We start from the raw sequence: 22,985 nt of genomic DNA, 5'->3' as shown, positions 1-22,985 counted from the left end.
TAAAGGATTATTTAACAGTTAATATGTGGCACAAACTATACTGTGTTGAATGTATTCTTTAAAAAAAAATTTTTTAACGTTTATTTATTTTTGAGACAGACATAGAGTGTGAGCGGGGTGGGGCAGAGAGAGGGAGACACAGAATCCGAAGCAGGCTCCAGGCTCTGAGCTGTCAGCACAGAGCCCGATGTGAGGCTCGAACTCACGAACCACAAGATCATGACTGCCGCCGAAGTCGGAGGCTTAACTGACTGAGACACCTAGGCGCCCCAGTGTGTTAAATATATTCTTAACAAGAGTGCTTGATTCCATGACTGAGATGGATTGTAACTTTGAGGAAGGCATAATGAAATACAAAGAATCTTACCACCGTCTAAGGAAGATTTCTTGAACAAAATAAATACACGTTTAAGATTAATGGAACAATTCTTTAAGACATTTGAAGCCCATTGGAAGGTTGTGGTTATACAAATTCAAGCTCTGATTGATGCTTAGTATTTAATTTTGATAGTGTTCACTGTGAAACACAGTTGCTGCTTTGGGTTGGAATTTTCTATGACAGTAATGTAAACAAAACAGATCTGTGAGGTTGTGGTCATAAACAATTTACTGCTCAGCTCTTCAGAGCTATAAATTAGATGGGAGCAGTATGAACAGTGGGAGTGGTGTGAATAGTTGGGAGAGGTTTTTTGTTTTGTTTTTTAGTGTTTTGGGAGAACATTGGATGTTGGGGGACAGTGGTTAGAGGATTGCTCATTTCCCTTCCACACCTGAGCCTCTGAGGTACATGAATGAGTCCGATCTAGGAAATCCCCTTTTTTGTTTAATTTTTAAAATTTCTTTTTTAAAAATTATAATGGTAATATAATCATGTTACAGAGTTTTATCTGAACAAAAAGAAGAAACAGTATATTTGGCCTTTAGGGAAAAAACGTTGTGCGTAGTTTTAATGAAGGTTTAAAAATAGCATTCTATCATAATAATTTTTCATATTACTACGTTATCTTCTTACTAGTAATCGTTTTAAGAAATTATAATGAGGGGCGCCTGGGTGGCTCAGTCGGTTGAGCAGCCGACTTCAGCTCAGGTCACGATCTCACGGTCCGTGAGTTCGAGCCCCGCGTCGGGCTCTGTGCTGACAGCTTGGAGCCTGGAGCCTGTTTTGGATTCTGTGTCTCCCTCTCTCTGACCTTCCCCCGTTCATGCTCTGTCTCTCTCTGTCTCAAAAATAAATAAACGTTAAAAAAAATTTTTTTTTTTAAATAAAAAAAAATAAAGAAATTATAATGAGAATTCTTTTGTAACAAGGAGGTAGGCCATCATCTAAGTCCTTAAACCTGCTGAACTCTGTCTGTCCCTCACTCCCTATTGGGGCTCCTGGGTTATATGGTCATTTGAGATAAACATTATCTTGATTTACATATGGAGAACAAACTGTAGACAGTAGGGATTTAATTAAATACATTTATTTATTTCTGTCCTATTCCAAACTGGATTTGAGATGTCTTGACTTTGCATAGTTATATAATTTGGTGAACCCATTTGAAGTAGCATAGGGAGACAGTACCATGGCAGTTAAGAAAAGATCATCTTAGAATAGGTGGTCATCAGATGCTTTTGAAGACTCAAAGTTTGCTTGCTTAGCTGGTTTCAGAAATTTCTCAATAAGATAGTAATTGTGGTAGGATACATAGTATTAGAATTTTGAAAATTGTGGGGCACTTGGATGGCTCAGTCAGTTAAGCATCTGACTTCAGCTCAGATTATGATCTTGCGGTTTACAAGTTCGAGCCCCACATCAGACTCTGTGCTGACAGCTCAGAGCCTGGAGCCTGCTTCAGATTCTGTCTCTCTCTCTCTCTCTGTCCCTCCCCTTACCTCACGCTCTGTCTCTCTCTCTCAAAAATAAATAAAAACATAGCCAAAAAATTTTTTTAGAAAAAATAATTTTTAGAAAAAATATTTTTGAAAATTGAAATTTGAGAATAAGACTGATTATATGAACTTATATTCATGTTCTTTTTTCTTTCGTCTATCACTCAATGAATATTAGTAATACTCTTTTTAGAAATATACTAGGGAGACTTAGAGCTGAAAGTTACCAAGAGGGACACCTGGTAACTGAGTCATTCTGATGGCCATGTGCTGGAAGCGAGATTCCCAGACTTCTGTTTTTGAGATCCTAGACTGACTGCCTGGTGTCTAAGACTCTCTGCTTGGTGTATGGTAGGTAGCTCCACTTAGCCTTATGTTCTGGGTGCTGCTCTGGTGTCATCCCTACGGTTTTGTTTTAAAGCTTCATTTATTTTTTTTTTAATAAAAAAAAATTTTTTTTAAGTTTGTTTATTTTGAGAGAGGTAGAGTGTGTGTGTGTGCGTGTGTGTGTGCATGCATGTGTGCGTGCAAGTGGGAGAGGGGCAGAGATAGAATCCCAAGCAGGCTCTGTGCTGCTAGCACAGAGCCATTGGGGGGCTCCAACTCACCAACCAGGAGATTATGACCTCAGCTGAGATCAAGAGTCAGCAGCTTAACCTGTTGAGCCACCCAGGTGCCCTCAACAGTTTTTGTTTCAAAGGTACGTGCACACACACACACACACACAGCTATCTATGTATGTACACATACGTACAGATATCAAATATCTTACCCCATTTTTTAGTTTAATTTTCCCCTGTAACTTTTTCTCCCCAAACTTTTGTTTTTAAATTTTTCAAAGTTTAGGGGCACCTGGGTGGCTCAGTCAGTTAAGTGTCCAACTTTGGCTCAAGTCATGATCTCATGGTTTGTGAGTTCAAGCCCTACACTGGGCTCTGCACTGACAGTGCGGAGCCTCCCTGGGATTCTCTCTCAGTCTCTCTCTCTGTTCCTCCCAACTCACTTGCACATGTGCGTGCTGTCTCTCAAAATAAACTTTAAAAAAAAATTTACAAAGCTTAGAAAAATCTTAAGAATAGTACAGTGAATGGCTGTGTATTTTCATCTTGGGTTATTAGTTGTTAACTTTTTACCATATTTACTTTGTTTCTTTTCCCTTTCTTTCTTCATACATACCTCTTTTTTTCCTGAATTGTTTGAAAGTAAGTTGTATCATGATGCTATTCCCAAAACACTTTAGTGTATATTCCTATGAATAAGGACAATCCTCAATATCGTTAACACACCCTACTCCAATATATATCTGATATTCAGATTTCTTTGTCTCCCAAAATGTCCTTGTAGTTCCCATGTAGCTTTTACAATAATAATGTTCCTCATAAAGAGTAAACATTTTTAAACAAACATCTTTCACATTATATGATCTTTGTTCCTAGTGGCTTTAAGAATCTTAATTAGGTTTGTTTTTTTTTTTTTTTTTTTTTAATGTTTGTTTTGAGAGACAGCACATGTACACTTTCAGGGGAGGGGCAGAGAGAGAGGAAGACAGAGAATCCTAAGCAAGTTCCGTGCTGCCAGTGCAGAGCCTGTCACAGGGCTTGATCCCATGAACTATGAGATCATGGTCTGAGTTGAAATCAAGAGTTGGATGCTTAACCGACTGAGCCAATTATTAAATTTAAATAATTTAAATAAATTATTTATTTAAGAATAATTTAAAATTATTTAAATAATAAATAAATTATTTATTAAAAATAAATACATTTATTTTTAATCAAAAGTATCACATTGTTCACGGGCAGTTCTTTTTAAAGGCTTCAGGTATTCATTTATTTATCATTTCTTGAGCACCAATTTGCCACTATACTGTGTTTTGTGTGCATCAGATACTTTGTGTTAACTTAGTGTACTAGAAAGAGAGGCATAGGAACAGATAAATGATAATACAAATAGATAGTTACTGAAATAAAGCGAAGAGCAAAGTAGTCTAGAAACCTGAAGAACAGAACCATGAGCCCTGCCTGGAATGGCAGAATGTTCATGGGGTAGTGACATATGAGATATCTCTTGAAGAGTGCAAAAGAGTTTGCCACACGAGAAAGACATTTTAGGTGACATTTTAGGTAAGTCTCAAGTTCTGAAAGGATGTTTGGCAGATGGTATTATCTGGAAAAATAGATTAGGATGCAAAAGTGAAAGGCCTTAGGAGTTGGCATTTTATTTATCCTGTATACAGTGGGGAACAGGTGGAGTTATGACCTGACTGGCTTCTATTAGATGTATATATTTGTTTCCACACAATGATTTTCCTTTCCCCACAAAAAAGGCTTTAAAATTCAGAACATATGAGATCCTACCTTTAATAGCTTTCTGTAACATACTGGGTTATAGACCAACATGACAATAATTTAAAAAAATACATTTAAAAATTAAAAACTTAGGAATTGGAGATTTTTACTGGTGCTTTACATTTCATTTAAAATATAAGTGCTTTCTCAAGTTTTACCTGTTTAACAGTGTTTTTTCATTTCTTAAGATAGAAGCCTGCATTGAAGAGATTGTATATTATTATGAAGGAAATTTTAGCTGTTACTCCCAAGCTGCTCTTTAGTGTTCGTCACATTACTGTAAGAATGACATGAAAACTTTTATGTAATTACTCGGACATTGATGGCTGTTTACATCATACTTTTTAGTGTTTGGAGGTATACAGCTAAACTCAAGGGGTAGAATGAAGGACAACTTCTAATTCAGTTTGGTGGGATTTGCCAAGTTTCAGAGTAAGAAAATAGACAATTTTGATATTAACATCAGAAGATTTCAAAGGTCTCCCCCTCTGTGTTTCTCCCATAGAACACTCCTTGCTAGGAATAGGAATGGTCAAGAAAATGAAAACATATTAATGCATTTTTTTGTAGGAAATTACATATGTATACACACACATGGATATGAATGAAATGTTTTCACTCAGTGTAATATGCATGGAGAGATCAGGACAGAACTAACCTGTGGCAGCTGTATTTGTCGGGCCCAACTCTTTAAAAATGTCCAAGCTTCTTTCATCTGTAAGAAATGCTGGGCTTTTGGAAAACAAAGGTTTCAAAGTGAGCTTTCTTCTTAGCAGCTTTTTATCTTAATTAGCTTTAGTAAGCAATGACTTCAGGAAATGAAGAGATGCTCTTTTTAGGCTCAGATTTGCTGGTTTGGGGGTTGTCTCTAAGATACTTTATGATATGAATAGAGAACGTCAGTACTGGGTCCCTGCTTTCTTCATGAGTGTTGTCCTTCCGTCTCAAGTAAGCACGGTGGGTCCCAAAGTGGAACTACTAGTGAGGACGGAGCAGTCCACGTCTTAACTTGAGACAAGAGAAGAATGTTGTTTTCACACATGTGAGGATTCCTTGCCATTTAAGTGATTGGGACCATTTCAGCTAGAAGAAGAGGTTCTTCAAAATGCTGTCACTGAGGACAGAAATCAGGAGTTATTTCAGGGCCTCTTACTAAGGAATGGAAATGATTGCTTTCAAATCATAGAATTTTGACCTGTGGGGATATTAAACACCATCTCCGTTCAGTGCTCTCATTTTAGGGCCCACCTCCTGACGTGCCCAGGATCACAGAGCTAACATAATTTGGCAGAAGTGTTTTCCTCACTATACCACTGAACTTAATTGCACTGCAAATAATGACAACCATTTTAAGATTTTATTTCATGATTTTAAAATGTGATGGAGCTTTGATCTTTTTTTCTCTTTTGTAATTTTAACAGAAGTACTGCTATTCATTTTTTAGCTCCCTCTTATGAGCCCTAAATTTTCATTTTACAAATCAATTTTTTTTAATTATGAAACTTATTGTCAAATTGGTTTCCATACAACACCCGGTGCTCATTCCAACAGGTGCCCTCCTCAATACCCATCACCCACCCTTCCCTCCCTCCCACCCCCCCTCAACCCTCAGTTTGTTCTCAGTTTTAAGAGTCTCTTATGGTTTGGCTCCCTCCCTCTCTAAGCTTTTTTTTTTTTCCCTTCCCCTCCCCCATGGTCTTCTGTTAAGTTTCTCAGGATCCACATAAGAGTGACAACATACGGTATCTTTCTCTCTATGACTTATTTCACTTAGCATAACACTCTCCAGTTCCATCCACGTTGCTACAAAAGGCCATATTTCATTCTTTCTCATGGCCACGTGGTATTCCATTGTGTATATAAACCACGATTTCTTTATCCATTCATCACATCAGTTGATGGACATTTAGGCTCTTTCCATAATTTGGCTATTGTTGAAAGTGCTGCTATAAACGTTGGGATACAATGGGGTACAAGTGTCCCTATGCATCAGCATTCCTGTATCCCTTGGGTAAATTCCTAGCAGTGCTATTGCTGGGTCATAAGGTAGATCTGTTTTTAATTTTTTGAGGAACCTCCACACTGCTTTCCAGAGCGGCTGCACCAGTTTGCATTCCCACCAACAGTGCAAGAAGGTTCCCGTTTCTCCACATCCTCACCAGCATCTATAGTCTCCTGATTTGTTCATTTTAGCCACTCTGACTGGCGTGAGGTGGTATCTGAGTGTGGTTTTGATTTGTATTTCCCTGATGAGGAGCGACGTTGAGCAACTTTTCATGTGCCTGTTGGCCATCCGGATGTCTTCTTTAGAGAAGTGTCTATTCATGTTTTCTGCCCATTTCTTCACTGGATTATTTGTTTTTCGGGTGTGGAGTTTGGTGAGCTCTTTATAGATTTTGGATACTAGCCCTCTGTCCGATATGTCATTTGCAAATATCTTTTCCCATTCCGTTGGTTGCCTTTTAGTTTTGTTGATTGTTTCCTTTGCTGTGCAGAAGCATTTTATCTTGATGAGGTCCCAGTAGTTCATTTTTGGTTTTAATTCCCTTGCCTTTGGGGATGTGTCAAGTAAGAAATTGCTGCAGCTGAGGTCAGAGAGGTTTTTTTCTGCTTTCTCCTCTAGGATTTTGATGGTTTCCTGTCTCACATTCAGGCCCTTTATCCATTTTGAGTTTATTTTTGTGAATCGTGTGAGAAAGTGGTCTAGTTTCATCCTTCTGCCTGTTGCTGTCCAGCTCCCAGCACCATTTGTTAAGGAGACTGTCTTTTTGCCATTGGATATTCTTTCCTGCTTTGTCAAAGATTAGTTGACCATACATTTGTGAGTCTAATTCTGGGGTTTCTATTCTATTCCATTGGTCTATGTGTCTCTTTTTGTGCCAATACCATGGTGTCTTGATGATGACAGCTTTGTAGTAGAGGCTAAAGTCTGGGATTGTGATGCCTCCTGCTTTGGTCTTCTTCAAAATTACTTTGGCTATTCGGGGTCTTTTGTGGTTTCATACAAATTTTAGGATTGCTTGTTCTAGTTTCGAGAAGAATGCTGGTGCAATTTTGATTGGGATTGCATTGAATGTGTAGATAGCTTTGGGTAGTATTGACATTTTAACAATATTTATTCTTCCAGTCCATGAGCATGGAATGTTTTTCCATTTCTTTATATCTTCTTCAATTTCCTTCATGAGCTTTCTATAGTTTTCAGCATACAGATCTTTTAATCTTTGGTTAGATTTATTCCTAGGTATTTTATGCTTCTTGGTGCAATTGTGAATGGGATCAGTTTCTTTATTTGTCTTTCTGTTGCTTCATTATTAGCATATAAGAATGCAGCTGATTTCTGTACATTGATTTTGTATCCTGCAACTTTGCTGAATTCATGTATCAGTTCTAGCAGACGTGGAGTCCATCGGATTTTCCATGTATAATATCATGTCATCTGCAAAAAGTGAAAGCTTGACATCATCTTTGCCAGTTTTGATGCCTTTGATTTCCTTTTGTTGTCTGATTGCTGATGCTAGAACTTCCAACACTATGTTAAACAACAGCGGTGAGAGTGGATATCCCTGTCCTGGATATCCTCCCTGGATATCCTGATCTCAGGGAGAAAGCTCTCAGTTTTTCCCCATTGAGGATGATATTAGCTGTGGGCTTTTCATAAATGGCTTTTATGATGCTTAAGGATGTTCCTTCTATCCTGACTTTCTCGAGGGTTTTTATTAAGAAAGGATGCTGATTTTGTCAAATGCTTTTTCTGCATCAATAGACAGGATCATATGGTTCTTATCTTTTCTTTTATTAATGTGATGTATCACATTGATTGATTTGCAAATGTTGAACAAGCCCTGCAGCCCAGGAATGAATCCCACTTGATCATGGTATATATAATTCTTTTTATATGCTGTTGAATTCAATTTGCTAGTATCTTATTGAGAATTTTTGCATCCATATTCATCAGGGATATTGGCCTGTAGTTCTCTTTTTTTGCTGGGTCTCTGTCTGGTTTAGGAATCAAAGTAATGCTGGCTTCATAGAATGAGTCTGGAAGTTTTCCTTCCCTTTCTATTTTTTGGAACAGCTTGAGAAGGATAGGTATTATCTCTGCTTTAAATGTCTGGTAGAATTCCCCTGGGAAGCCATCTGGTCCTGGACTATTCGTTGGGAGATTTTTGATAACTGATTCAGTTTCTTTGCTGGTTATGGGTCTATTCAAGCTTTCTATTTCTTCCTGTTTGAGTTTTGGAAGTGTGTGGGTGCGTAGGAATTTGTCCATTTCTTCCAGGTTGTCCAGTTTGTTGGCATATATTTTTTCATAGTATTCCCTGATAATTGCTTGTATTTCTGAGGGATTGGTTGTAATAATTCCATTTTCATTCATGATTTTATCTATTTGGGTCATCTCCCGTTTCTTTTTGAGAAGCCTGGCCAGAGGTTTAGCAATTTTGTTTATTTTTTCAAAAAACCAACTCTTGGTTTCACTGATCTGCTCTACAGTTTTTTTAGATTCCATATTGTTTATTTCTGCTCTGATCTTTATTATTTGTCTTCTTCTGCTGGGTTTGGGGTGTCTTTGCTGTTCTGCTTCTATTTCTTTAGGTGTGCTGTTAGATTTTGTATTGGGGATTTTTCTTGTTTCTTGAGATAGGCCTGGATTGCAATGTATTTTCCTCTCAGGACTGCCTTCACTGCATCCCAAAGCATTTGTATTTTTGTATTTTCATTTTCACTTGTTTCCATGTATTTTTTAATTTCTTCTCTAATTGCCTGGTTGACCCACTCATTCTTTAGTACGGTGTTCTTTAACCTCCATGCTTTTGGAGGTTTTCCAGACTTTTTCCTGTGGTTGATTTCAAGCTTCATAGCATTGTGGTCTGAAAGTATGCATGGTATGATCTCAATTCTTGTATACTTATGAAGGGCTGTTTTGTGACCCAGTATGTGATCTATCTTGGAGAATGTTCCATGTGCACTTGAGAAGAAAGTATATTCTGTTGCTTTGGGATGCAGAGTTCTAAATATATCTGTCAAGTCCATCTGGTCCAATGTATCATTCAGGGCCCTTGTTTCTGTATTGATCCTGTGTCTAGATGATCTATCCATTGCTGTAAGTGGAGATTAAAGTCCCTGGCAATTACCACATTCTTATCAATAAGGTTACTTATGTTTGTGATTAATTGTTTTATATATTTGGTGGCTCCGGTATTCGGCACATAGACATTTATAATTGTTAGCTCTTCCTGATGGATAGACCCTGTAATTATTATATAGTGCCCTTCATCTCTTGTTACAGCCTTTAATTTAAAGTCTAGTTTGTCTGATATAAGTATGGCTACTCTAGCTTTCTTTTGACTTCCAGTAGCATGATAGATAGTTCTCCATCCCCTCACTTTCAGTCTGAAGGTGTCCTGATGTCTAAAATGAGTCTCTTGTAGACAGCAAATAGATGGGTCTTGTTTTTTTATCCATTCTGATACCCTATGTCTTTTGGTTGGAGCATTTAGTCCATTTACATTCAGTGTTATTATTGAAAGATATGGGTTTAGAGGCATTGTGATGTCTGTAGGTTTCATGCTTGTAGTGATGTCTCTGGTACTTTGTGGTCCTTGCAACATTTCACTCACAGGATCCCCCTTAGGATCTCTTGTAGGGCTGGTTTAGTGGTGATGAATTCCTTCAGTTTTTGTTTGTTTGGGAAGACCTTTATCCCTTCTTCTATTCTGAGTGACAGACTTGCTGGATAAAGGATTCTCAGCTGCATATTTTTTCTGTTCATCACATTGAAGATTTCCTGCCATTCCTTTTTGGCCCGCCAAGTTTCAGTAGAGAGATCCATCACTAGTCTTATTGCTCTCTCTTTATATGTTAGAGCATGTTTATCCCTAGCTGCTTTCAGAATTTGCTCTTTATCCTTGTATTTTGCCAGTTTCACTATGATATGTCACGCAGAAGATCGATTCAAGTTACGTCTGAAGGGAGTTCTCTTTGCCTCTTGGATTTCAATGCCTGTTTCCTTCCCCAGATCAGGGAACTTCTCAACTATGATTTGTTCAAGTACACCTTCAGCCCCTTTCTCTCTCTCTCTTCCTCTTCTGGAATTCCTATTATACGGATATTGTTCTGCTTAATTGCATCACTTAGTTCTCTAATTCTCCCCTCATACACCTGGATTTTTTTTATCTTTTTCTCAGCTTCCTCTTTTTCCATAATTTTATCTTCTAGTTCACCTATTCTCTCCTCTGCCTCTTCAATCTGAGCTGTGGTCACCTCCATTTTATTTTGCACGTCATTTATAGCATTTTTTTTAGCTCCTCATGACTATTTCTTAGTCCTTTGATCTCTGTAGTAATAGATTCTCTGCTGTCCTCTATACTTTTTTCAAGCCCAGCAATTAATTTTATGACTATTATTCTAAATTCTTGTTCTGTTATATTGCTTAAGTCATTTTTGATAAATTCGTTAGCTGTCACTACCTCCTGGATTTTCTTTTGTGGAGAGTTGTTCCATTTTGACATTTTGGGTAGTCCCTGGGATGGCACAGAACTGCAGGGCACTTCCCCTGTGCTGTCTGGAGTAACTTGTGTTGGTGGGCGGGGCCGCAGTCAGACCTGATGTCTGTCCCCAGCCCACCGCTGGGGCCACAGTCAGACTGGTGTGTACCTTATCTTCTCCTCTCCCAGGGGCAGGACTCACTGGAGTGGTGTGGCCCCAGTCCGGGCTACTTGCACACTGCCAGGCTTGTGGTGCTGCTTTGATGGGATCTGGCGTATTAGCCAGGGTGGATCTGCAAGGTGCACAGGGGTGGGAGGGGCAGGCTTAGCTCGCTTTGCCATCGGTGGTCCCCCGAGGGAGGGGCCCTGTAGCACCGGGAAGGAGGCAGACCCGTCGGAGGGATGGATCCACAGAAGCACAGCATTGGGAGTTTGCGCCGTGCAAGCAAGTTCGGTGACGGTAAATGGTTCCCTTTGGGATTTCGGCTGGGGAATGTGAGAGGGAGATGGCGCTGGCCAGCGCCTTTGTTCCCCTCCGAGCTGAGCTCTGTCTTCCGGGGCTCAACACCTCTCCCTCCCGGTGTCCTCTCACCCTCCCGCTCACCGAGCAGAGCTGTTGACTTATAACATTCCAGATGTTAAGTCCTGCTGCCTGTCAGAACTCACGCAGTCCATCCCCTCCACTTTTGCAAGCCAGACTTGGGGATTTTGCCTTGCCGGACAAGCTGCCCCTCCACTGCCCGGCTCCCTCCCGCCAGTCCGTGTAGCGCGCACCGTCTCTCCGCCCTCCCTACCCTCTTCCGTGGGCCTCTTGTCTACGCTTGCCTCCGGAGAGTCCGTTCTGCTAGTCTTCTGGTGGTTTTCTGGGTTATTTAGGCAGATGTGGGTGGAATCTAAGTGATCAGCAGGACACGGTGAGCCCAGTGTCCTCCTACGCCCACAAATCAATTTTTTTAAAGGAAAAAAACACTATCTGTAATTGCCCTCAGGATCAAAACAATGTTCATTCTTCCATGCAAATTGAAGATCAACCAAAATCTTCAGAAAATAAGACCAAAAAGCCCACATAGAAATAAAAAGTAACAAAACTCTTCTCATAGGGGTTTAGTGCATTTGGCAGCCTTCACTGTGCTGCCTAATCATCCTCAAACTGACTTTCAAAAAACAGAACACCTTAGCTCATCAGAGTGTACATTTTCCACTTGCTAATAATTTTTTTTAAACTTTGAGGAATTTTACACTCAATTGCCTGACTGGTTTCAGTGTCATCTACAACATAGTTCAGGATGGTTATTTGCAGTAGACATAATTAGGTGATACTGATCTTCAAGGCTAAATTTTCTTCCAGTATAAATTTACCCTAAGCTGTTCCAGTTTTCTTTACTGATGGAATGCCTATGGTTCACTCCTTTTCTTGCTGTGCCCATGAATAGATAGTGCTGGCTGCTGTGGCCTGATTCCTTCCCTTCCCTCAGAGGTTTGAGCCACCAGCCCTTGTAATAAAAGGCCTGGGAATCTGATACCTATCCTCTGTGGAGTCTTTACATGTGTAAACTGTTTTGAGAAGGAGAATAATGAGTGCCTACCAAAATTCAAGCACTGTCAGGTCATTAAAGTGTGCAGATCTGCATATTCTGGAGAAGGAAATGGATTTCCTGTGCAAAATTCTTCTTTTCACTCTGTACTGTTCTTCCCGTTCCTAGTTTCTCTGTAGTTTTTATGGCAAAAACTTCATTCTCCTCAGGAGGTCTTGCCTCTTTCTTTTGCTTCTAACAATGGTGTGTATCTTTGACCTTGTCACATAGAAGCAAAATTGAAGATGGCTCAAATAGGATTGATGATCGCCATTTCATGGCAGGCAAGGTACCTAGCACAGTGTAGTATGTTATACGAACTCTGTGAAGTTATAATTCCTCCTATGTGAATTTCCTTTGCATGTAATTAATGTCCTGTTTACTTCTGTTGGAGTAAATCTCATTAGAATCTTTACTTGACTAATTGTATTTTATTTCCTCATGGTAATATTTGTTGTTGAAAACCACAAAGCTTAATATTTATGCTGTCTAAAATTTGCTGCAGCAATTTCTTTCCCTTTTGTCTTTCCTTTTTAAGCATTACAGTCTTTTGAAACTATAGTTCTTGGTCAAAATTAAGAATTTGTAGAGTTTATTTTTCTTATCCAGAAGAATTTACATGTTACTTTTCATTGATTTTAAGTTTTGTGCATCATTTTAAATTCCACCTAGAAATGATAGCAATCGTCTAACCCTAGATGACAAATTTCATCTTATCAGTCAGTTCTATTTGATGGAAGTATCTGCCTGGGATGTTTTATTGGGGAAAAAGGGAAAGTGAGAAAGAACTGTGGTATTGATGTCCTCTCTAATCTGTCACTGATAATGAGATAAGGTATAATCTGAGATCAAAACCCTTATTTTGGAGGTTAAAAAAAAAAAAACCCGAGATTCATCAAAGAAATTGAAAGAACCTGTCTGTAGTCTCTCATCTACTTTAAATTTAATCTCTACACAGTCAGCTTTATTCTGGTCATTATGTGTTTTACCAGCTGTTGCTATCTCTGGGATTTGCTTTTTCCTATAATTTTTATCTTTTAAACATATGCCTTGCAGGGGCACCTGAGTGGCTCAGTTGGTTGAGGGTCCAACTTTGCCTCAGATCATGATCTCGCAGGCTGTGTCAGGCTCTGTGCTGACAGCTCAGAACCTGGAGCCTACTTTGGATACTGTGTCTCCCTCTCTCTGTGCCCCTCCCCTGCTCATGCTCTGTCACCCTCACTCAGAAAATAAATAAACATTAAAAAAAATTCTTTAAAAACAACATACACCTTGCAGAGCAACACAAATATAAAGGTGTTTAGCAAAAACATTTTCCTCCTCCTCAATAAAAATTTAGAATCATGTTATTTTAAGTAGTTGTAGGGTTTATTACCATATTTAAAACCTGAAAGTAATAAATTTGAGAGGAGAATTTGTTTCAAGTGTCAGGGTTCATAAAGGCTCTTAGAGTGCTATCTTCCTAATGGGCTATTCAAGAAGAAAATCAGACAAGATGAACAGAGAATGAATGAATGTGGAGTATTTACCAAAGAGGAGGAATTAATAGGAAGATCTAAAGCCTGAAAAAATACTGCTTTTGAAATATTAAATGTTTAGTGGATGTCTAATATTCATTTGGTAAGAATAGTGTAATGATAACATGCTTTACCAATTGTAAGTTATTTGTTCGTTCACTACCATTACTGCTTTTGGAACAATTTCTGAGTATCTGTGTTAAGATGCATTTTTAGAGTAGAGGGTTTGCCTATTGTGCCTAGGTCATTAGACGGCCCCTTTTAGCACAGTCCTTTTTCTCTGTATAGGTTCTGGAGCAGTTCATGGATAAGTGTACGTATTGACTTCTTTATTATTTACTTCTTAGGTACTTCACATGACTGGAGGTTACGTTGTGGTGCTGTGGACTTGTACTTCACACTTTTTGGCCTCAGTAGACCTTCCTGCTTGCCCTTGCCAGAGCTTGGGTTGGTTCTTAATCTAAAAGAGAAAAAAGCTGTCTTGAATCCGACCATAATTCCAGAGGCCATAGCAGGCAACCAAGAAGCTGCGATTAATCCAAGTAGTCACGCACAGCTAGTTGGATTTCAGAACCCTGTAAGAGTCACATGCATTACAGAAGATACAGTTTTATTGTGTAGAGCTCCCTAGGGAAGAGAATTTATTTTTTTGAACTGGCAAATTTTAAAGCCACTGAGAGTTTCATGTACCGCTTAAACTGCTGGTTGACAGTAGTTTAGCGCTTTACAAAAGTTTATAAAGCACTACTGACAACTACATAGCTGCACATAACAAATGATGTGCTGCCAGTCCATTTACCCCTTTTGTGATGATGTAATGTTTTTGTACTTGAGTGTCGAATTTCTTAGAGTAGCAGAAAATTGAAGTGAATATTTCATCTTGTCTGTATATCATATTAACAAACTGTTTGAACATAGGGGCTCTGAATTTTTTTGCTATTCTGTGTAATGCCTAGCACAATTCTAAGCATATGATAAATGCCTGGCAAATGCTTGTTGAATTAAATAAGTAACAGTGAATGGTCAGGTAAATGAGTACGCTGCTGATTTGGGAAGAGATTATGCATTACGTGGTTTGGTTTTGTTTTGTTTTAATGTATGCATGCATGTGTTTGCCTTTTAAAAACCTTTTAATTCCAGCTCTGCATTGTGAAATTACCAGGTTTTTTGTAGAAAGACTTTTAGCATACTTAACAATCATTTTATTGTAATTCAGAGAAAGTTTTCCAGAAATGATTTTCATGTTGGTAACAGAATGTCCACAATAATGCAAGCTTCATTTTTCGCCAATATTTAGACCAGATTACTTGCCTGGCAATTCCCTACTGGTGTTTTGACACTTGAAAACTGAGATTCTCTTTGTGCAAGTTAGTAATAATCATTTTAAATTACTTATTCACCTGGATTTTCTGGAATATAATCGTACTTATTTGTTGTAAATTTAAAATGTATCATAGATTTTGGGTTATGAAGAAGTAAGATAGACCTTTCCATAGGAAAAAAGGGTCTCATTAAAGTGCTTTCTCAGATCGGAGTATTTATAAACCTGTATAAACGAATAGGTTTCTGATTAATGCCCATATATGTTAATTTATTCACATTCATTCTTGGAGTCTTCAGGAAAAGGAAAATGACACCAAAAGATACATTCTTTTGGGAAAGCTCTACAAGTTTGCTTATATACCTCCCATCTCCCCCAAAAAAGACCAGCTGACAGGAAAAGGTGAAGTTTATTTTAAGCCCACTGCTGATAAATTTTAGGCACTGGGCGTGCTCTAATCTGCATGGTTGCTGTAGCTATTAGTGTTCAGCTATAATATGAGCTACTTGTCTTCAGAAATCTAATTTTGATCTTGAATATTGCCGCAGGAAGATGATCACCTTGCCAAGGAAGCATCATGTAATATGTCAGCTCATCAGCAGGGAGTGAAGAGGAAGGCTGATACACCACTGGGGTCCCCACTAGAACCTGGTCAAATACTGGAGAAGAATGAGGATAGCAGTAAAGTCAAACTCAAAATCAGAGTAAGAAATACAGGTTAAACCTGTATTAATAGCGTAGGATATTCACCTTCTTGTAAATCTTTTTGAATGCTTCCAATGGTTTTTCCTTAGCAGGAACAGATGGGGCAGACTGAATCATAAAGAAATCCAAATGTCCGTTTAAGACCTTCCATCTGATCATTTAACTTGTATTATCACATATTTCTTCTCTGTTTGGGGGAGGAACTATGTGTATACGATCTGCCTTGGCTCACTACCTCTTCCCACAACATAGGAGTAGATTTTAGTTGCTATTTCATTTCCAGTAATATCCAGTCAGCTTCTTTAAGAGGCTGGACCATGTAATCTTTTCTTATTCTTAATTCTTTCTGAGAAAAAGACTACTTTTCCTTTTAAGATGTGGGGGTATATTCTGTGGCCTCTTTGCTACCTTTTCCTAAGAGCTAAGATCCAAATGTAAAGTGATGTAACGGTTCTTTTTCTCCTTTGTGTATGTGTTGTAGTTTTCAAATTCTCAAGATGAGGAGGAAATTGATATGGACACTGTTCACGATAGCCAGGCGTTTATTTCCCATCATTTGAACATGCTTGAAAGGCCATCAACTCCAGGTGAGATCAGTGCATAGCATCCGCAGGCTCATGAAGAGAGCTCGTGGGGTACTGCTCTTCTAAGGTGTATTGCTTTATTGACAGGTGAACATTTGAAAGTAGCTAGTACAAAATACTGGATTGTAGCAGATTATAATGCATATCAGCAAAGGAATACATTTTTAAAAAGGGTTTCGTTTTTTTTTAATTCTGTTTTATTTTGGTCCTTAAATTTTGGGCATACTTCTGGATTTGTTTTTTAAAAATCCATTCATCAGATTTCTTCCAGTGGCTTTAATTTTTGTGTGTGTTTCCTTTTTTTCTTTTTTTGTAGTAGGCTTAACCTCAAACTAAAATACTAGATCTATTTTTTATTTATTTATTTATTTATTTATTTATTTTAATGTTTATTTATTTTTGAGAGAGACAGAGACAGGATGCGAGTGGGTTAGGGGCAGAGAGAGAGAGAGAGGGAGACATAGAATCCGAAGCAGGCTCCAGGCTCCGAGCTGTCAGCACAGAGCCCGACACGGGGCTCGAACTCACGAGCTGTGAGATCATGACCTGAGCCGAAGTCGGACGCTCAACTGACTGAGTCACCCAGGCACCCCTCTATTTTCTTTTTAATAACGTAACCATAATTTTAAACTTTGACTGAAGTTAATGCCTCCCATAACACTGCTACTTTCTCTTTTTTTGTGTGCCCATTTCACGTAATATTGTAGAAGTCTTAGACTTTTTTTGCATGCATCTCCCAAACATCATAATCTTTTCTTTTGAAAATAGTACCTGAGGGGCGCCTGGGTGGCTCAGTCGGTTAAGCGTCCGACTTCGGCTCAGGTCACGATCTCGCGGTCCGTGGGTTCGAGCCCTGCGTCGCGCTCTGGGCTGATGGCTCAGAGCCTGGAGCCTGCTTTCGACTCTGTGTCTCCCTCTCTCTCTGCCCCTCCCCCGTTCATGCTGTGTCTCTCTCTGTCTCAAAAATAAATAAATGTTAAAAAAAAAAATTAAAAAAAGAAAAAAGAAAAAAAAAGAAAATAGTACCTGAGGCGGTATTGAGTTGATGTACTATAATTTATCTTATTTTGGGGGTTGTTTCAGGGTTTTGGTTTTTGTTTTTTTTAATGGGTGATTCTGCACTGAATACCTTCATACAGAACCTTTTGTTTCTTTTTTGTTAAATTATATTCTTTAATTTCCCAAAATATTTTATTGGTGAAAAGAGTAATTTTAACTGTATTATGAGGTACTTCTTCAGAAGGTGTTCACAGCTCTTGATTCATTTTGTTATAATGCTTTTTGAAGAGCTAATACCTAGTTTATGTCAGCATTTTTTAATATTCAGGGATAAAGCATTGATGTAACTTGCATGTAAGTTGCAAAGCATAGTAATAAAACAAATATCTGTGAACCTGCTCTCCACCTTAACCTGTATGATAGACTCCATGCCGTGGTCATTCCCTTTGTGCCTCTTCCCTGATTCTGTCCACCTGCCTTTGCACCACAAGTAAATATGGTCTTGAATTTTCTTTTACTTTTTTTAACCATTCTATTACTTTTCTTTATAGTGTACCACATAGATATAGGATTTCCTTATACTTGTTTTTTTAATTTTATGAAAATGGTATGATATGACTTATGTTTTTTAGTCAGCATTATGCTTCTAAAATGTATCCACGTTAATACATAAGATATAATTTATTAATTTTCACTTATTTCATTTTTTATGCATAATTGTTTTATTATCATCAATGTAACAACTTAAAAGATATTTATTAATTATAAATGATAAATCAAGTGTACTTTTTTTTAATGTTTATTTTTTTTTGAGAGAGAGCACAAGTAGAAGAGGAGCAAAGAGAGAGGGAGAGTGAGGGTTCAGAGTGAGCTTTTCACTGGCAGCAGTGAGCCAGATTCGAGGCTCAGACTCACAAACTGTGTGAGATCATAACCTGAGCCAAAGTTGACTGAGCCACCCAGGCACCCCAATCAAGTACTTTTTAAAATTTTACCTTTTTTCTTAGAGCCCGCACACATGAGAGGGGAGAGGGGCTAAGGGAGAAAGAGGATCTTAAACAGGCTCCACTCTCAGTGTGGAGTCCAACATAGGGCTCGATCCTATGACCCTCGGATCATGACCTGAGCTGAAATCAAGAGTCAGACACTCAACCAAATGAGCCACCCAGGCGCCCCTACTTTTTACTTTTTTTAAGTAATCTCTGTGCCCAACATGGAGCTCAAACTCATGATCCCAAGATCAAGTCACATGCTCTACTAACTGAGCCAGCCAGGCACCCCTCAAGTTTACTATATAATGCATTTTTTATTGGGAATGTAACTGTTTTTTTTCTGGGTACTCTTCCTGTTTTCATTGGCAAAAAAAAAAGGGAGTATTTATTTATATCCCATACTGGTTGTCTTTTATGATCTTTACATTTGAGTAATGTTTTTCTTTTTCTTTTTTTTTCTTTTAAGCATGTTACATTTGTGCAAAGTCCTCCTTACCCACCTTGGTCTGCTTTTTATTAAATTTTAGTTTTGAGACCTAAATTATTTTTCACTGTCTAGTAAACTAGTATAAGCTAGTAAAATTTGAGAACTGGCTTCAGATAGAATATGAGCCTAAGATTCATTTGAACACTGACAGGTCATGAATTCTTTGGCTTTTCTAATTCTCAGAGATCTTAACAATTACTCATCTGTTCTATCTATTTTATAGATGAGTGAACTTAAGAGAGAGATATTAAATGACTTGCCCTAAATGACACTCTCCAGTAATAACCAACTCAGGGCTAGACCAGCTGATCTTAGAACTTTGCCATGTGACAAGTGAAGGAATTGAGACACAGTGAGATAAATGTCTCACCTAGATTATGTATCTAATTTGTTGATAATTTGGAATCAGGACCTAGGTATCCTGATAACTGCTACAATGCTGTTCACATTATATATACCATTACAACATTTCCTGTTTAAAATGTCTTCTTACTGTAAGCCCTAAATTATTTTGATGTATTTGTTGAGTAAGTATTACAATGGAATTTATTAGCAAATTTTCAGGGGGAGCAGGGAAAATTTACTATATGTAAAATTCCATATACATACTATAAAATACGGTTTCTGCCTTAAATGTAGAAGCCAGATTATGTATTTAGCAGACCAGTCACACTTTCCTGCCTTTCTTGAACATGTATTGCTCTTAGATTTAAGCATATAGGAACCATGACAAAGGATTAAAATCAAGTGAGATTTTTAGTAGTTGGTAGTATTCTTTTTATTATTACAATTCTATTGTTGAACTGTTTCTGGTTTTAAGGTTAACTTATGAAAAAACGTCAGGCTTTTTTCTTCTTTTGGTAAACCAAGAAATAAATTCCTCTTTTCCCTCTTTGGCATTTTAGGGCTTTCTAAATATCGTCCAGCTAGCTCCCGATCTGCTTTAGTACCCCAACACTCATCAGGCTGTGATGGCACACCTCCCACGAAACCCCAGTGGAGCATGGAACTTACACGGAAGGGAACAGGTGAAATTATTATTAATATTTTATTGTTATTATTTTACTCAAGGACAAATTTACAAACTTTATAAAGTTTTATCAACTTAAAAAAAATACGTGAAAAATACAGATCTAAGGACTTGCTTTTCTTGCAACATGTTGACTTTGTATTATCTAACATAAAGAATATTTTAAATTAGACTTTTTACTATTTGAAAATAATGCACTCCTATTACATAAAATTTGGAAATGAGATGAGTAGGAAGGAGGGGGAAAAAATCATCCCTCATAAGCATTTAAAAATACCCATTGTGGTTCTGCCTTGCGGTACTTTTTCTTAGAATATTATAACATGAAAAATGCCAACTTCAGTAGAAACCATTAAATCTGTGCCTTTTTTACTTTTATAAAATGCAAATGTCAACCACTTATTTCTCTTTTTCCTCTCCCCCTGAAAGTTTTACAATTGGTCATCCATGGTCAGTCATGAAGACTCGATGCTATACTAGAAAACTAAGATACTCTGTCTTTTAAATTATTAAATACAAATTGGACTTAATTTTATGAAAGGTTATTCAGTTCACATGTGTTTGTTACCTATTCTGATTTACATTTTCTTCTGCTTACTCTGGTTCTCTGGTTCTTCTGTTGCTTACAGAAAAAAAAAAAAAAAGATCGTAATCTAGATAAGGAATAAGCATTCAGGACTGTTGAACAAAGATTCAGTCCTGAAGTTTTGAGGGAACAGGGAGTGAAAATGAGATACATAAGCAAAATCATTTTTAAAGAATAGTTTTTCCAAAACTCATTTGTCAGGCTTTAAGATTCCAACAGATGGATCTTGTTTATATAACCCATGTTTTTATGATATAAACAAAAGAGTAACTGTTTATTGATTTGAGGAGCTTAAGGATCAGCTGTGATTAATTCAAACCAAAGCAACATCTCAGAATATTTTGGTATTGAGACCCCAGACTGTTGGTTGTTTCTGTCTCTTTGTGTGCTTTATGCATTTATTGTAAGATTCATACAAAATTTATTTCAGAAAGAAATCAGCTGGAGACTTTATCATTTACTTTGATAAGTGAATTTTGACATTTCTTGGCCCTTGCCAGTTTTGTATTTTCTTGGTTTTGTTTTTGATTTTGGTGTAATTTTGCTTTTATCGTTATACTTATTAAAACTTTACTGGACATGAAAAATTTCCCACATTTTTAAAAACAATAAAGCTCCGGGCATTTCAAACCCTTTGATATAGTTTAAGAGTGATGGTTCTGCCTGTCCTCCATGCTTTTAAAAAATGAAAAACTTCTGTCTGAATCCTAGCAGCCCAATGTATTGCTTGCTGTTCCAGAAAAGAATCTGAATATTTTTGTTTGTTTTTTCTTAAACTAACCAATGTAGAAGCAAATCTTAACACCTTTTGTGCTTACTAATGTGCACATTTGTATCATAGTTCCATATTGCTTTAAAAAACATATTTTTACCTTTTTTGGAATCTCTATAGTCTTACAGTTCTCATGACATCATGTGGGAAGATTGGGGAGGAGATCTAGGGCTAATGGTGGGGAATGAGAAAGTATTAAAATTTTAGCTTTGGTTGCTAGGACCCTTTTACGTAATGAGGCAAAATGTATATCAGTATATTATTTGTACTGATCTGTAAAACTTAATTGTGAATATACTTTTTAGTATGCCTTTGTAATTTTCTTTAAATGTATTTATGCTTTTCAACACCCTGTGTCCATTAAGCAAGTCTTAAAAGTCAATAATGATATTACTGGAATTTAGAAAACCTTCATTTTACAAGTGGTGTAGTTTTTAAACAATTCTTTGTACATGTATTTATTTTGTAATTCTAAATATGGTTTTCCCATAGACACATTGTTATATTTGATAGGTAACTTTCCCAAACTAGCCAACATATACCATACAGGAAGGGCAAAAGTATCAACCTAGCCACTGTGTATAACAATGTTTCTGAGAGGGTGCTTAGAGCTCCATCTTTTGGAATGTTAGGAACACAGCTTCAACCTAACCCAAATACAGTTGGCAGTAAAACAGGAACCTCCTCTCCTTCCTCTCTTCCTGCCTCCCCCAGAAGGAGCCGGCGTCTCTTGCTGCACTAGCTAGCCTGGCGTGACGTTTTGAGTGGAGGGCTCAGGAGAGGAAGCATAGAACCAGTGTAAGGGAAGCTGTGACCTCTCTTAATTCTCTAAGGGATTCTAGATTAGAGTTCATAAATGGGTCTTACTTGGGGCCTTATTCAACACATCCAGCTGAGGCATCTTTTACTTGGTCAGTAGAAGTCTTGCAAAAATGTTTGAAGTAGTTGACTAAAAAGAGATTACACATAAAAATCTGGATTTCCAGCTTCTCTTGAGAAAGAGTTAAGTGAGAGGTCCTCTTAGGGAGTGATGTGCTTTCCATTTTGTTGGTTCCATTTGTGGTGCACTTAGTATTGTACTTTAAATTACATCATTTGTGCTATCTCCTAAAGTCCAAGACTTTTGAGATTGGGACCCCTGCTTCCTTTATTTGAGCTGAGATGAATTCTGAGATGGCTCCCTTAGAGCCAGCAAACAAGATGATAATTGAGAACTGGAATGTGTTTCAGATGTCATCTTAGGGGGTAGGGGGATAGAAAAGGAATGGGAGTGTAGGTAGGATAAAGAAGAGGTGGGAACTAAGGTAGCAGGACAGGTCCTGGTTTCCTTGTCGCTCTTTTTCCCTCCAGTTTTCTCTTTCCATGCATATGATAGAAGAATATTTTAGGGGTGATATATAGGTTAAGCCATTTGCGGGTAAGAAAGCAGAAGTGGCAGAGGAATTTTCCTTCTTCCATCGTGACCTTTCCCTCTGCTGAGGTGAGGAAGGAATATGGAGCAAGGGCTGTGTAATTCCCATGTCCTCTGCTACTACCGCAGCCCCTGTCCAGCTCTGCAAAGGCTTCATCATGTCTGCCTCCTGACTTGCTCGAGGGCTTCTAGTGATGGAGCACAGAGGAAGAGTGACAGGCATGGAGCAGAGGGAAATCCTTAGTGGTTTTGTGGGGAAGAAAAGGAGTGTTCCTGCTTAGTTGGGGCTGCTGTATTAT

At 38.0% G+C, this 22,985-nt stretch overlaps 1 protein-coding gene across 4 annotated transcripts in view; it reads left to right on the top strand.

The window, feature by feature from the left end:
- TAF2 (TATA-box binding protein associated factor 2) overlaps window positions 1-22,985 on the top strand; it is a 95,828-nt gene that overhangs the window by 64,975 nt on the left and 7,868 nt on the right. For 3 of the 4 annotated variants that reach the window (XM_078441459.1, XM_060611223.2, XM_060611222.2), the window contains 4 exons: window positions 14,147-14,376; window positions 15,669-15,824; window positions 16,307-16,412; window positions 19,793-19,915. In XM_078441459.1, the coding sequence (XP_078297585.1) occupies window positions 14,147-14,376; window positions 15,669-15,824; window positions 16,307-16,412; window positions 19,793-19,915 (615 nt within the window). The remainder of the gene's footprint in view (window positions 1-14,146; window positions 14,377-15,668; window positions 15,825-16,306; window positions 16,413-19,792; window positions 19,916-22,985) is intronic. The other variant, XM_078441460.1, reaches the window with a different exon arrangement.

Source organism: Panthera onca, chromosome F2 (assembly GCF_046562875.1).
Source record: "Panthera onca isolate mPanOnc1 chromosome F2, mPanOnc1 haplotype 2, whole genome shotgun sequence".
Classification (NCBI taxonomy): Eukaryota; Metazoa; Chordata; class Mammalia; order Carnivora; family Felidae; genus Panthera; species Panthera onca.
This window is presented reverse-complemented; position numbering and strand designations above follow the sequence as displayed.